Raw genomic sequence first — 13,963 nt, 5'->3', positions numbered from 1 at the left:
GTCCATTTAATTATTAACAGGCAGCTCCTGCCCTTGGATAAAGTTTACCAGGACTGGGATGAGGATAATGCTGGATTTGGGGGCCTGGAGCAGCTGTGTTTGGAGTCATTTGATGGTTTTATCCATCCTTCAGCCTGGAAAACCAGGCTCGGGAGGAGATGGGAGCTCTTTTAAACCCTGTCTACTGCTTATCCTGCTCTGCAAATCCACATGTTCCTGGTTTTGGGAGCAGTCCGCCCCTCTCCTGGCTGCACGACCCCGTGTGAGCCGGGTGGAATCCCGTCCCGTGGATGAAAATCGCGGCTCCTCATCCCCATTCCCATCTCCAGAGTTGTTTTCCCTCCATCCCAGCACCCTCTGTTTGCTCCCTGTTGGTTTTACTCCTAAAATCCGCAGGTTTTCATCCCGCAGCTCCGGGCTCTGTGTCACCTCCAGGCTCGGGGGTTTTGGGGATCATCCCAAGCCCTGCCGGGACGCAGCCGGTATTCCGTGTCCTCTGGAAATCCACCAGCAATCCAGGGAAAAGGGGGCCCCACGGGCAGCAGTGCTGTCTCCCCCCCCCCACCAGGGCTGCACGTCCTCAGCCTGGGTGGGAAAAGGGGAATTTTGCCTTTTCCCCCCCTCCATCCTGGGATAAAGCTTTAAATCCCCCGGGATCGCAGCATCCTCTGCCCCGGGGAAGGTGGAGCGCTGATGTCAGTGGATCAGGAGGGGGGACGGGGGCCCAGCAGCCCAAATTTTGGGGTGTATTTGACTTTTCCCAAAAGCTGACGAGATGATCCAACGATTCCCTGCCCTGATCCTTGGATCTGTCCCTCCAGCAGCACGAATCCCAGCCCGATCCGTGCCGGTGCTGCACGGAATCCTTCTCCCTCCTTGCTCTTAAATGGGTTTAAAATTCATCCAACCGGGAAAAAAAAAAAACAAGAAACAGCAAAACCCCAACTGCCCCGATGCCCTTCGCATGGAGAAGCTCTCACTGGTTATTATTTGGAATTATTATCCCGGTTTTTCCCCTCCCAGGCAGCAGCGGGAGCAGGAAGGGGCCGGCCCAGGTGTGGCTTTAGGACCCAGCGGATCCCCCATGTTGGAGGTAGGAGGTTTTTTTTTGGGTTTTTTGTGGGTTTTTTTAACTCTCATTTCCAGAGTTTTTGGAAAGCAGAGAGAAGAGACCGAGGCGGTGGGAAAGGGCAGAGCCGTCACCAACTGGTAAGGACCAGGCGGGAGAGACTCCCCCATTCCCAGGAATTCTGGGGACCCCCCCCCCAGCAGCAAAGGGGGCTAAACCCCCGTTCCTGGGGCTTTCCAAAATCACCTTAGAACCTCCATGAGTTGGGGCAGCTCGGAAAAGCTGCTTTGAACTCTTTAATCCCAGAAAACCAAACCCCACTCGATTTTTGGGGTGCTGAAGGAACGGCAGCCGCGGGGGGGGGACCAATTTCAGAGGCCTGACAGTCGTTGGAGGAGATTTTTTAACCACTTCCAGAAAGTCTAAAAATATCCTAAAGCTGAAAACCTTCAGCCTAAACCTGAAGGAAGCCGTGGTGGGTTTTTTTTCCACCCTGGAAAGAGACTCTAAAAAAGGCTCTTTGATTGTTTCTGTGGATTTGGGGGGACGGGACCCCGAGGAAAAAGTGAGGTGTGAAAACAGGGATGGGGGCACCGAGTTTTGTACCTTTGGGCGAGGGCCAAAAAAAATGGGAATCCTTTTATATTCCCTTTGTTCTCCCACTCTCTGGCAACTGGAGAGCTAGGGAGGAAAAAAAAAAAAAAGAAAAGAAAAGAAAATGGGGAAAAAAAAAGAAAAGCAGCTGGGGGAGGGGGGAAGGTGGGGTTTAGCAGAATGAAAGGGACTGTGCTGTTCTTTCTCTGGGGTTGATTGTTCCCAGATGTGGAGTTGCAAAAACATCTGGCGCGGTTGGAGCCGCCGGACCCCTGCACGGAGTGTTGGGAAAGAGGGAATCTCGGGTCCCATCCTGGAAAAGGCAAAGGTGGGGAAGGAGGAGGAGGAGGAGGAGGGTGGAGGTGGCTCCATGCCCTCCTTGGTGGCTTTGGGGTGTCCCGGCGGTGCCGGTGCCACTCCGGGGGCTCCAGCGGGAGCAGACCTTGGAATCGCCGTCGGGGGAGACGTGACCCGTCTGTCCCCGTCCCGCGGCCAAAGGGGCCGAGCTCGGGCCAAGAGCTCCGTGTCTGGGGGGAATCCCAGGAGCTGGAGCTCGGGAGAAGCTCTGCAGGCTGGTCTGGGGGGTAAGGGGAGGTCGCTCCCGAGCTGTGGGGCCGGGTCCTTGGGAATGGGGGGAGGACAGAGTGGGATGACTCCAGAAGTGGAAATTCATCCATCCATCCATCCATCCATCCAAGCACCCAGCAGCTTTGCCCCAGGCTCTCCTGGCGGGATACAGGCTCTGGACTGGGGGGGATTTGGGGTGGAAAAACGGGGGTCGCTCCCGAGCTGTGGGGCCGGGTCCTTGGAACGGTGGGAGGATGGTGTGTGATGGCTCTGGAGGAAATCCCAGATGGATGGGAATCCCTCCATCCATCATCCATCCATCATCCATCTGTCCATCCAAACACCCAGCAGCCTTGCCCCAGGTTCTCCTGGTGGGATATAGACACTGGATCGGGGTGTTTTGGAGCCACAGGATGTCGGTGCTGGAATCCCATGGAATTCTGACACCTGGAGAAGCAGCCAAGGCCAGGATGGGCACCTCCAGCCCCTCTGGGTCCCCCCTGGCCAGGCCCCAGCCCCTGTCCCACAGCCAAGCTCTGCCAGCAGCCCCAGCGCCCGGCAGAGCCTCCGGAGCCGCGCTGATCCCGCTCATCCGCCCACAATCCCCGTTATCCCGGGACACATTTAGCCCTGGCTAAATCCATGTCTGGGCCTTCCCGGGCCGTGGGAAGCAGTGGGGACACGCAGGGCCCTGAGTGCCACCGAGGGCACCCTGGGGTGGGGCCGGGGGGCCGGGGGTGCTGCCCTTGGCACCCTCAGGGCTGGGCTGGGCCACCTCGGCCCGGCTGAGGTGGGGAACGACCCCGGGAGTGTCCCAAAGCTGGGAAGGGTCTGGAGTCACTTGGCAACACCTCCGGGGCCTTGAGGATCCTGGAGGGGATGTGGGGCTGGGAGGGTGAGCTGGGGATGGGGTAGGGGCAGGACGTGGTGGCCACGAGGTGCTGGGCCTTGGTCACAGGGACAATACAGGCCCTGCAAGGGCTCTGGTGGCCCTGGGGACACGGGGACCAGGAGGGGCAACACTCCAGGTCTGGGGCAGGATGGATCCCTGAGAGGTGCTGCACTTTGGGGATGGGGCAGGATGGGACCCCCGAAGGTGCTGCTCTTGGTTGCTCTTGAGGCCGTGGTGACCAGAGGGGTTTTTGGGAGATGTCTCTGGTTTTGGGGCAGGACCTGGTCCCTGAAGGTGCCTTTGGTGACCTTGGGGACGTGGTGACCAGAACATGCAGCTCTGGTGCAGGACAGGACGTGGTCACTGGGAGGAGCTTTGGTGACGGTGAGGACACAGTGGCAGGAAGGTTTTTTGGGAGACAGCTCCGGGTTTGGGGCAGGACATGATCCCTGGGAGCTGCTGGGCCTCGGTGGGGGGGCAGGATGTGGTCCCGTGGTGCTGGTGAGGACTTGGTGACCAGGAGGGTTTTTTGGGAGACAGCTCTGGGTTTGGGGCAGGATCCGGGTTTGGTGTCCCTGGAAGGTGCTGGACTGTGGTGACAGTGAGGACACGGGGAAGGAAGGGTTTGTGGGAGAGAATTGTTGGGATGGTGCAAGACGTGGTCTCTGGAATGTGCCAGCCTGGGGATGGTCAGGATGGGATCCCTGGAATGTGCCAGCCTGGGGATGGTCAGGATGGGATCCCTGGAATGTGCCAGCCTGGGGATGGTCAGGATGGGATCCCTGGAATGTGCCACCCTCATGATGGTTGGGATGGGATCCCTGGAAGGTCCCACACTCCACTGATGGTCAGGATGGGATCCCTGGAATGTGCCCCACTGGTGATGGTCAGGATGGGATCCCTGGAAGCTGATGGTGCCTCCATTCCCACCTTCCCAATGTGCCAGGGCTGGAGCCTCATTCCCACCAGGATCTGGGATGTTTTTGGGGAGAGTTTCTCTTTTCCCTTCAGTTTTCCCCCTGGCTCTGGCTCGGGATGAGGGGCAGGGCTGCTGGCATTCCTGCCATCCCAGCTCATCCCAGCCTTGCCCCATCTTCCTGCCAGGAAAAGCAGACTTGGAAAACTCCAGGGAAGCAGGAGCACCCACGGCTGCCAAACCCCAGCCCCTGCACGGGATTTTCCTTCAAATCCCTATTTTCCCTAAAATCCCTATTTTCCCCCTCAATTCTCTGCATCCCTTTGGATCGAGGGGCTGCATTTCCCAGCAGGGAACCCCCAGAACGAGCCCTTTCCCAAGGAATTGGGTTGGAAATCCCGGTAGAGGAGCCCCAAAGCTCCCTCCGGGCTCTGTTGTCCCCGGGAGGTCCAACCCTCTCCTCCCCCATCCCGGCCTTTCCCATCCCCGTCCTGCCTCCGGGTATTCCAGGGCTTGGTCCTCGTGAATCCCCCGGGAATTGAGGGGGGGGGGAGGGGGGGAAAGCCCCACCTGCCTTTTTTGGGGAAAGTTTCTCAATTTCGGGGGGTTTGGGGAGGGGTTTTTTTTTGGAGCCCATTCCCGGGGGCATCTCCGTGTGTGGGGGCTGGGAACGGGGGGGGTCCCTGGGCCCCCTCCCCCGATCCCTCGGCATTCCCTCTCTTCCCAGACTCCTCCGGCTGCTCCTCCGTCATTCCAGCAGGATGAGAGGGACGGGGCTCTTCGTGCTGTGCCTGCCAGGTGAGAGGCCCCTCCCCAGGGCCACTTGAATTATCCCAATCCTGTTTTCCAGCTCCACAGCTCCATTTTTACCATCCAGCCCCTCATTTCTGAACTCAGACATATCTTAGAGGGGCCAAACCTTCATTTTTAGGGTCTAAACCCTCATTTTTAGGATCTAAATCCCTCTTTTAGAGCTAAACCCCTCATTTTTTTAGATCCCAAAGCCTCAGTTTTAGGTCCCAAATCCTCATTTTTTAAGCCAAAAGCTTTGATTCTCTTGTTGAAAACCTTGTTTTTAGGGTCTAAACCCTCATTTTTAGGGTCTAAATCCTGCTTTTAGAACTAAACCCCTTTGTTTTAGGTCCCAAAGTCTCATTTTTAGAATCTAAACCCCACTCTTAGAGCTAAAAACCTTATTTTTAGATCCCGAATCCTCATTTTTGGAGTCCAAAGCCTTGATTCTCTCATTGAAAACCTTGTTTTTAGGGTCTAAACCCTCATTTTTAGGGTCTAAACCCCAGTTTCAGAGATAACCCCTTTCTTTTTAGGTCCCACATCCTCATTTTTGGGGTCTGAACTCCACTTTTAGAGCTAAAACACTTATTTCTAGGTCCCAAACCCTCATTTTTACACCCCAAATCTTCATTTTTGGAGTCCAAAGTTTGACTCTCTTGTTGAAAACCTTGTTTTCAGGGTCTAACCCCCCATTTTTAGGATCTAAATCCCTCTTTTAGAGCTAAACCCCTCATTTTTTTAGGTCCCAAAGCCTCAGTTTTAGGTCTCAAATCCTCATTTTTGAAGCCGAAAGCTTTGATTGTCTTACTGAAAACCTTGTTTTTAGGGTCTAAACCCTCATTTTTAGGGTCTAAACCTCACTTTTAGATCTAAACCCCTTATTTTTAGGTCCCAAAGCTTAATTTTTGGGTCTAAACTCCACTTTTAGAGCTAAACCCCTTATATTTAGGTCTCAAAGCCTCATTTTTAGGTCCCAAATCCCCATTTTTGGAGTTCAAAGCTTTGATTTTGTAATTGAAAACCTCATTATTAGGGTCAACCCCCCACTTTTAGGGTCTATACCCCTTCTTTCATATCCCAAAGCCTCATTTTTAGGGTCTAAACTCCAGTTTTAGGGCTAAACCCCTTATTTTTAGGTCCCAAATGCTCATTTCTGGAGTCCAAAGCTTTGATTCTGTGGTTGAAAACCTCGTTTTTAGGGTACAAACCTTCGGTTTTAAGCCTTAAACCCCCTTTTTGAGGCCCAAAAGCACCACTTGGAGGCCCAAAGTCTTGGTTTGGAAGGTCCAAAAGCTGCAGATTTAGAGGCCAAATCTTTATTTCTGGAGCCAAATGCTCGGTTTTTTGGCCCAAAGCCTCATTTTTAGCTCCCAGAGTCCCGTTTTGGGGACCAAAGCCTCCTTTGGAGCCTCCAAAAATCCATTTTTTAGGCTGCAAAGGGTGAAGTTTTTGGTCCCAAAGCACCATTGGAGGGAGGTGTCACCACCCCCAGTGGGACAGGCAGGGCTTGTCCCCGTTATTCCCTGAAATCAACCCAAAATTCCCGATATTTAGGCTGGGAATGGCTCAGATTTGGGGGCATGAGGGGTCTGGCATCTCCTGCTCTGGGGACATGAAGGTGGCACAAAATTGGCACTTCAGGGCTGGGATAAAATCCAGGATAAAATCCTCCCCCTGGGAGGGCTGGGAAGGGCGGGATGGAAACAGGGAGGGAGGGTCAGAGCCTGGAGCCTGGAAAACTTCGGGGGAAACAACGGCCAGGGACACATGGAAAACATTCCAGGGCAAGGGAAGGGGGGGAAGGGGAGAGAAATCCCATCATTCCCAGCTCAGGGATGCTCCTGGTACCAGGCTGGGAATGATCCCTGTGTCCAGGGATGGATCCCTGCCATCCATAGGATGGGGATGATCCCTGTGTCCATGGATGGGTCTGATCCCTGTGTCCAGGGATAGATCCCTGCCATCCATAGGGATGGGGATGATCCCTGTGTCCAGGGGAGGGGTCCCTGCAATCCACAGGGATGGCAAAGATCCCTGTGTCCACAGATGGGTCCAATCCCTGTGTCCATGAATGGATCCCTGTCATCCAAGGGGATGGGAATGATCCCTGTGTCCAGGGATGGATCCCTGCAATCCATGGGAATGGGGATGGGGATGGGAATGATCTGATCCCCCCTCCAAACATTCTGATCCCTTCAACTCATCCAGGCTGGATTTTGATCCCTGTTTTCCCCCTGGATCCATGGCAGGGGGAGCTCCCAGCGGGATGCAGGGGGTGCCATCCCTGTTGGGACCATCCCTGGGGTCCCTGGGTGCCGGACCCTTCTCCGGGATTGCGGATCCATGGGATCAGCCCCAGCTGGACAATGCTGGGGAACCCCAGGCTGGTGCTGCTCCCTCCTCCAGGAGCAGCCCCTTCCCTCTCCCTCCTCTTCCCGGGGACACAGAGGGCAGAGGGATGGGATTTGGGGATTTTGGGACCCCCAGTCCCTGGCTGGGGTGCCCGTGCCCCGGTGACCCCCCCGTGTCCCGCAGTGCTGCTGGTGCAGGGCCAGTACGGCCGCTTTGAGGGCATCACCTACCCCGAGCCCGTCCAGTATTCCCAGTACGACCAGCAGGCAGGTGAGAGCTCCCACAACTGGGAATGCTTCTTTTCCCCTTCATTTCCACCACTCTGACCCCTCTTTTCCCTCCAGCACCCTCTGTTCCATCCCTTTTCTCCTGCCCCTTGAATTCCCAACACATGACACTCTCCCCTCTCCTCCCCCTCCTCTCCCCTCCCTCGTGCTGCCAATTATTTATTAAACCTTCATCAATTATCCATTAAACCTTCATTAACCTCCAAACCCCACCTGCTGGATGCTCCCAGTTCATCCCTGGGATGTCCAGAGGTGTTTTCCCATCGCTCCCACCCAAATTTTCGGGAGCTCCTTGCCCAGCCCCGGCCTGGCTGGGCTGAGTTTACTCCCTAAAACCCCCCCTCAGCCTCTGGTTTCCTTTTGTTCCCCAGAAATCCAGGATTACTACGACTACCACGGTGAGTGACCCCCGGGGGTGCCGGGGGGGTGGGATGGGGCAGGAATTTTGGGGGATGCCCCCACTCTGCATCTGTCCCTGCAGATGTCACCCCCCGTGCCCCCGAGGAGCAGTTCCGGTACCAATCCCAGCAGCAATCCCAGCAGGAAACTGTGCCGGCCCCGACCCCAGGTGGGTGACAACCTCTCCAGGTAGGTGACAGCCCCCAAGATGGGTGACAACCCCCCAAGGTGGGTGACAGACCCTGAGGTGGGTGACAGTCCCCAAGGTGGGTGACAAACCCTCCAGGGGGGTGACAACCCCTTCGGGTGGGTGACAGTCTCCTCATGTGGGTGACAACCCCCTGTGGAGTGTGATAACCCCCCCAGGTGGGTGACAACCCCCCCAGGTGGGTGACAACCCCCCAAGGTGGGTGACAGCCGTCCAGGATGGGTGACAGACCCTCCAGGGTGGGTGACAGCTCCCCAAGGTGGGTGACAACCCCCCTGGCCCCTCAGTCCCAGGGCTGAGGGGTCTCCCACCCCTCTGCTCCCTCATCCCAGTTCTGCTCCCCCCGGATGCCCACAGTGGGACATTCCAGCCATAAACTCCAGGGAAAGGACAGGGAGATCCTTTTGCTCCAGCCCTAAACTCCAGGGAAAGGGCGGGGAGATCCTTTTCCCCCATCCCTAAACTTCCCCCTCCTTTCCCCCCTCAGCCGCCGCCCCCGAGACCGAGCCCACGGAGCCGGGACCGCTGGGTGAGTGTCGATCCCGGGGGGGCTCATCCCGCCTTTGATCCCTCTGGAGCCGGGATGTGCCGATCCGGGGGGGGAGGGGGGAGGCGTTCGGGCCCCTCTGCGGGAATTCCCAGCGCGTTTTCCCGCAGACTGCCGGGAGGAGCAGTATCCCTGCACGCGGCTCTACTCGGTGCACAAGCCGTGCAAGCAGTGCCTGAACGAGATCTGCTTCTACAGGTGAGCGGGAAACCCTTCCCGAGCCTCCCAAAAAACTTGGGAATCCCCCCTGCTTTTCCCGACCCCCCCCTTTTATGGCTTTTCTCCCGTTCCCGATCCAGCCTCCGCAGGGTTTATGTCATCAACAAGGAGATTTGTGTCCGCACCGTGTGCGCCCACGAGGAGCTGCTGCGAGGTGAGGGGTCCGAAGGGTGGGGAGGGGTCGGAATCCAAAGGGAATTATATCCAAAGGGAATAATTCCCCAGGAATTATCGGGAAAAATCCCCCCGGCCAAACCGAGCTGCTCCAGTGACTCCCGCGGAATGGGCCAGGCTCTGCTGGGGGTTTTGGGAGCAGGGATGGGGATGGATCCTCTCCCCCAGGGGATGGGAATGGGAATGGATCCCCCTCTCCCACGAGATGAGCTGTGGATTTGGGGATGGGAATGGGGATGGGGATGGGGATGGGGATGGATCCTCCCCCCAGGGGATGAGCTGTGGATTTGGGGATGGGAATGGGAATGTGGATGGGGATGGGAATGGGAATGGGAATGGATCCCACTCTCCCACGAGATGAGTTGTGGATTTGGGGATGGGATGGGGATGGGGATGGGGATGGGGATGGATCCTCCCCCCAGGGGATGAGCTGTGGATTTGGGGATGGGAATGGGAATGTGGATGGGGATGGGAATGGGAATGGGAATGGATCCCACTCTCCCACGAGATGAGTTGTGGATTTTGGAATGAGGATGGGCATGGGCATGGGCATGGATTCTCCTCATCCATGGGATGAGCTGTGGATTTTGGGATGGGGATGGATCCCCCTCCCCCATGGGATAAACTGTGGATCTTGGGATGGGGATGGGGATTGGGCTGGGGCTGGGGATTGGGATGGGGATTGGGATGGGGCTGGGGCTGGGGATGGGGATGGGGCTGGGGCTGGGGCTGGGGCTGGGGATTGGGATGGGGATTGGGATGGGGATTGGGATGGGGATGGGGCTGGGGCTGGGGATGGGGATTGGGATGGGGATTGGGATGGGGATGGGGATGGGGATGGGGATGGGGATGGGGCTGGGGCTGGGGCTGGGGATTGGGATGGAGATTGGGATGGGGATGGGGATGGGGATGGATCCCCTCCCCCGGGACGAGCCGTTGCCACTCTCTGCCCATCCCTGAGCGTGGGCCCCTATTTTGGGGGGCTGCCCCCCCCCATCCTCCTGCCGTTCCCATCCCCACCGGGAGGGCGGGTTCCTCGCCTCTCCTCGCCTCTTTCCCGGCGTTCCCGGCTGATCCCGGTGTTCTCCCGCAGCCGACCTGTGCCGGGACAAGTTCTCCAAGTGCGGGGTGATGGCCACGAGCGGGCTCTGCGCGGCCGTGGGCGCGTCCTGCGCCCGCAGCTGCGGGGGCTGCTGAGCCGGGACCCCCTTCCCGACCCCATCCCGCCCATCCCGGCCCCGCTCCCGGCCCCGCTCCCGGCCCCGCTCCCGGCCCCGCTCCCGGCCCGCCGCGGGGCTCCACAACCCGGGAAAGGCACGGAAGGAGCCTTTTCCCACCGTTTTTTTGTGCGCGGAAAGAATTAAACCCAAAATAAAAACATGGAAAAAAAAAGGGGGGGAGGGGGAGGGATTTATTGTTTTTATGACTTTCTTTTGTCGTTTTGGAAAAGGGGGGGCTCGGCCCCGAGTTTTCTACAGAGAGAATCCCACACCGACCGCGGCTCCCGGCTCGTTCTTTGGGGAGGATTCCCGGTTTTCCAGGGGGTTTCCCAAGGGTTTGAGCGATTCCCGGCCCTGCCCGCGGGAGGGAGGGCTGCGAGGGGCGGGGTTGGGGGGTCCGGGGTGGTTGGGGGGGCGTGAAATGGTTGATTTTGGGGTGGGTCTGGGGGGGATGTGGAGCAGTGGGGGGGCTTTAGTTTGGGGGGGTCTTATAGAAAATGTTCAGTACAGGCGTGTTTGGGGTAAATTTGGGGAGTTACAGACAATAAAGGGGGGGTTGGGGGTGTAAAATGGTTATTTTGGGGTGGTTCGGGGGTATGTGGAGCAGTGGGGAGGTGATTTAGGGGAGTTTGATTTGGGGGGTCTTAATTTGGGGGATTCTCATAGAGAAAAGCACAGGATAAACAATTTTAGGGTAAATCCTGGGGGTTATAGACAATAAAAGAGTTTTGGGGGGTGTAAAATGGTTATTTTGGGGTGGTTTGGGAGTATGTGGAGCAGTGGGGGGGTGATTGGGAGGGTCTTAATTTGGAGGATTCTTATAGAGAAAAGCACAGGATAAACGATTTTAGGGTAAATCCTGAGAGTTCTGGACAATTAAAGGGTTTCAGGGGGTGTAAAATGGTTATTTTGGGGAGATATGGTGCAAGGGGGGAGGGGATTAATTTTGGGGGATTTGATTTGGGGGAGTCTTATAGAAAACGTTCAGTACAGGTGTGTTTGGGGTAAATTTGGGGAGTTACAGACAATTAAGGGGGGCTTGGGGGTGTAAAGTGTTTATTTTGGGGTGGTTTGGAGGGATGTGGAGCAGAGGGGGTAACTCGGGGGGTCCTGATTTGGGGGAGTCTTAATTTGAGGGATTCTTATAGGAAAAAGCACAATATAAACGATTTTGGGGTCAATTCTGGGAGTTGTGGACAATAAAAGGGTTTTGGGGTGTTTGTGGCTCAGATTCCCTATGGAAAGGGGGAAGTTTGAGGTGTGATTCCCATCAGGGGAACGGGGGGGGGCTGGAGGGGTTTGGGGCAAGGGGGAGTTCCTGTAGGTCTCTTATGGGAAATTGTGGAGGGTGCAGCTCTTGTCTATAGGGTTCTCGTATACAGGATGCTCTCCTGTAGGGTGTGCAGCTCTCCTATATGATATGTATAGGTTGTAGCTCTCCTGTAGGGTGTGCAGAGCTCGTATATGGGGTGCAGCTCTTGTATATAGGATTAAGCTCTCTTGTACATAGGATTAACACCCTATAGGGTGTTTAGCTCTCCTATATGATATGTATAGGTTGTAGCTCTTCTGTAGAGTGTGCAGAGCTCATATATGGGGTGCAGCTCTTGTATATAGGGTGTCTCTCATATATAGGGTGTATCTCTTCTCTCCAGCCTGTATTCCTTTCCTATAGGGTGCAGCTCTCCTCTATAGTGTGTATTTCTTATCTACAGGGTGTGTCTCATATATAGGGTGTATGTCTTCTCTACAGCCTGTATTTCTTGCCTATAGGGTGCAGCTCTCCTATATAGTGTGCATGCCTTGTCTATAGGGTGTGGCTTTAGTCCCCAGCCTGTTTCTCCCGTGTATAGGGTGCAGCTCTTGTACATGGTGTGTAGCTGCCCTATATAGGGTGCAGCTCATCTGTGGTGTGTAGCTGCCCTATATAGGGTGCAGCTCTTGTACATGGTGTGTAGCTGCCCTATATAGGGTGCAGGTCTTGTCTGTGGTGTGTAGCTGCCCCATATAGGGTGCAGCTCTTGTCTGTGGTGTGTAGCTGCCCTATATAGGGTGCAGCTCTCATATATGACACAGTTCTTGTCTATAGTGTGTGTGTCTCATATATAAGGTGCATCTCTTGTCTACAGTGTGTGTTTCTCATGCATAGGGTACAGCTCATATCTATAGGGTGTGTCTCATATATAGGGTGTATCTCTTCTCTCCAGCCTGTATTCCTTTTCTATAGGGTGCAGCTCTCCTATACAGTGTGCATGTCTTGTCTATAGGGTGTGGCTTTAGTCCCCAGCCCGTTTCTCTTGTGTATAGGGTGCAGCTCTGCAATATAGGGTGTCTCTCATATACAGGGTTTCCCTCTTGTCTACAGGTTGTCTCTCTCCCTGAAGCCCACAGGTCTTGTCTATAGGGGGTTTCTCTCATCTGTAGGGTGTTTCTCTCATCTGTAGGGTGTTTCCCTCACCTGTAGCCTGCACCTCATACACAGGGGGTGTCTCTATAGGGTTACTGTACACAGTGTGCCTCTCCTGTCTATAGGGTGTGTTCCATACACAGCACCCCTCGTATCTCTCATCTGTAGGGTGCAGCTCTGGTAGAGTGAGTAGCTCTCATATCTCCTATAGGACTTATATCTCTTGAAGGTGGTGTGTGTCTAGCTTATAGTGAGTCCCTCTGTCATCTATAGGGTGCATTTCCCTTCTATAGGGTGTACTTCCCATTTATAGGGTGTGTTTCCCCTCTATAGGGTGTATTTCCCACATATAAGGTGTATTTCTCATCTATAGGGTGTATTTCCCATTTATAGGGTATATTTCCCTTCTATAGGGTGTATTTCCCCTCTATAGAGTGTATTTCCCATTTATAGGGTATATTTCCCTTCCATAGGGTGTATCTCCCATGTATAAGGTGTATTTCCCCTCTACAGGGTGCATTTCTCCTCTATAGGGTGCATTTCCCCTTTGTAGGACGTACTTCCCCTCTGTGGGGTGCATCTCCCATCTATAGGGTGTACTTCTAATCTATAGAGGCAGTTATTATCATCACTTGCTATTTATTACTACTTCTTATCATTGATTCTGTTTATTATTATTATTATTATTATTATTATTATTATTATTATTATTATTATTATTATTATTATTATTATTATTTATTTAGGGACCCAACTCAACCCTTGTGCCCCACCAGCCCCACATTTGGACATCTCAAATTGCCAAACCTTCCCCAAAAAATTCCCTCGGAGCTCCCAGTCTGGATTTCTCCACCTTTATTCGTGCCAGGAATGCCGAGGATCGGGGGGCACTCGAAGCCACCACCTCGATTCCAGCGGGTTTTCCAACCTCGAGCTGCCCCGTAGCACCAGTAAAAACCCCCAGTTTCAAAAACAGACGTAAAAAAATCCCACTATTTGCTAAAAAAAGCCTTTAAAAGCACCAATCACAGGGAGTTTTGTGTTAGAAAAAGGGGGGAAAGTAGGATGTGGTGAGTGGGAATAAACCAGTTGGTTCTTCTGGCACTAAAACCAGGGAATATTTCCCTCTTTTTTTTGTTAAAAAAAAGCAATAGGAAAATGGGAAAACCATCCAACAGGCCCCAAATTGTATCAAAAATAGACAAGTTTGGTCGTCTCATTGGAAAAGTGCAGCTTTGGAGGCAAAAATCGCTGTGGGTTCAGAGCAGGGATGGGGATGGATCCCCCTCCTCCATGGAATGAGCTGTGCCAGTGTCT

The 13,963-nt window shown here is 54.6% G+C and overlaps 1 protein-coding gene across 2 annotated transcripts; it reads left to right on the top strand.

Annotated features, from left to right (window-relative positions):
* The first annotated feature begins 954 nt into the window (after window positions 1–954).
* MFAP2 (microfibril associated protein 2) lies at window positions 955–10,568 on the top strand. Of its 2 annotated transcripts, XM_051773481.1 has the most exons (10): window positions 1,890–1,991; window positions 4,766–4,836; window positions 7,369–7,455; window positions 7,844–7,870; window positions 7,954–8,040; window positions 8,567–8,608; window positions 8,737–8,824; window positions 8,926–8,999; window positions 10,113–10,270; window positions 10,307–10,568. In XM_051773481.1, the coding sequence occupies exons 2-9, from the start codon at window positions 4,800–4,802 to the stop codon at window positions 10,214–10,216; spliced, it is 546 nt and encodes a 181-aa protein (XP_051629441.1). In that variant the 5' UTR covers window positions 1,890–1,991; window positions 4,766–4,799; the 3' UTR covers window positions 10,217–10,270; window positions 10,307–10,568. The 2 variants fall into 2 exon arrangements, with proteins under 2 accessions (XP_051629440.1, XP_051629441.1); XM_051773480.1 differs by lacking the exons at window positions 1,890–1,991; window positions 10,307–10,568 and adding an exon at window positions 955–1,093 and having other exon boundaries at window positions 10,113–10,277.
* Window positions 10,569–13,963: the final 3,395 nt, after the last annotated feature.

Source organism: Manacus candei, unplaced genomic scaffold, assembly GCF_025592945.1.
Source record: "Manacus candei isolate 608988 ecotype Guabito, Panama unplaced genomic scaffold, ASM2559294v1 h1tg000169l, whole genome shotgun sequence".
NCBI lineage: Eukaryota > Metazoa > Chordata > Aves > Passeriformes > Pipridae > Manacus > Manacus candei.
Note: the sequence above shows the minus strand (reverse complement) of the source record. Positions and strands in the feature narration are given on the sequence as shown.

Bases quoted from the DNA above. Each gene is read 5' to 3' on its own strand.
- MFAP2 (XM_051773481.1), top strand. From the start codon at position 4,800: ATGAGAGGGACGGGGCTCTTCGTGCTGTGCCTGCCAG. The intron at 7,456-7,843 runs GTGAGAGCTCCC...TTTGTTCCCCAG, and splicing joins CCAGTACGACCAGCAGGCAG to AAATCCAGGATTACTACGAC. The intron at 8,041-8,566 runs GTGGGTGACAAC...TTCCCCCCTCAG, and splicing joins TGTGCCGGCCCCGACCCCAG to CCGCCGCCCCCGAGACCGAG.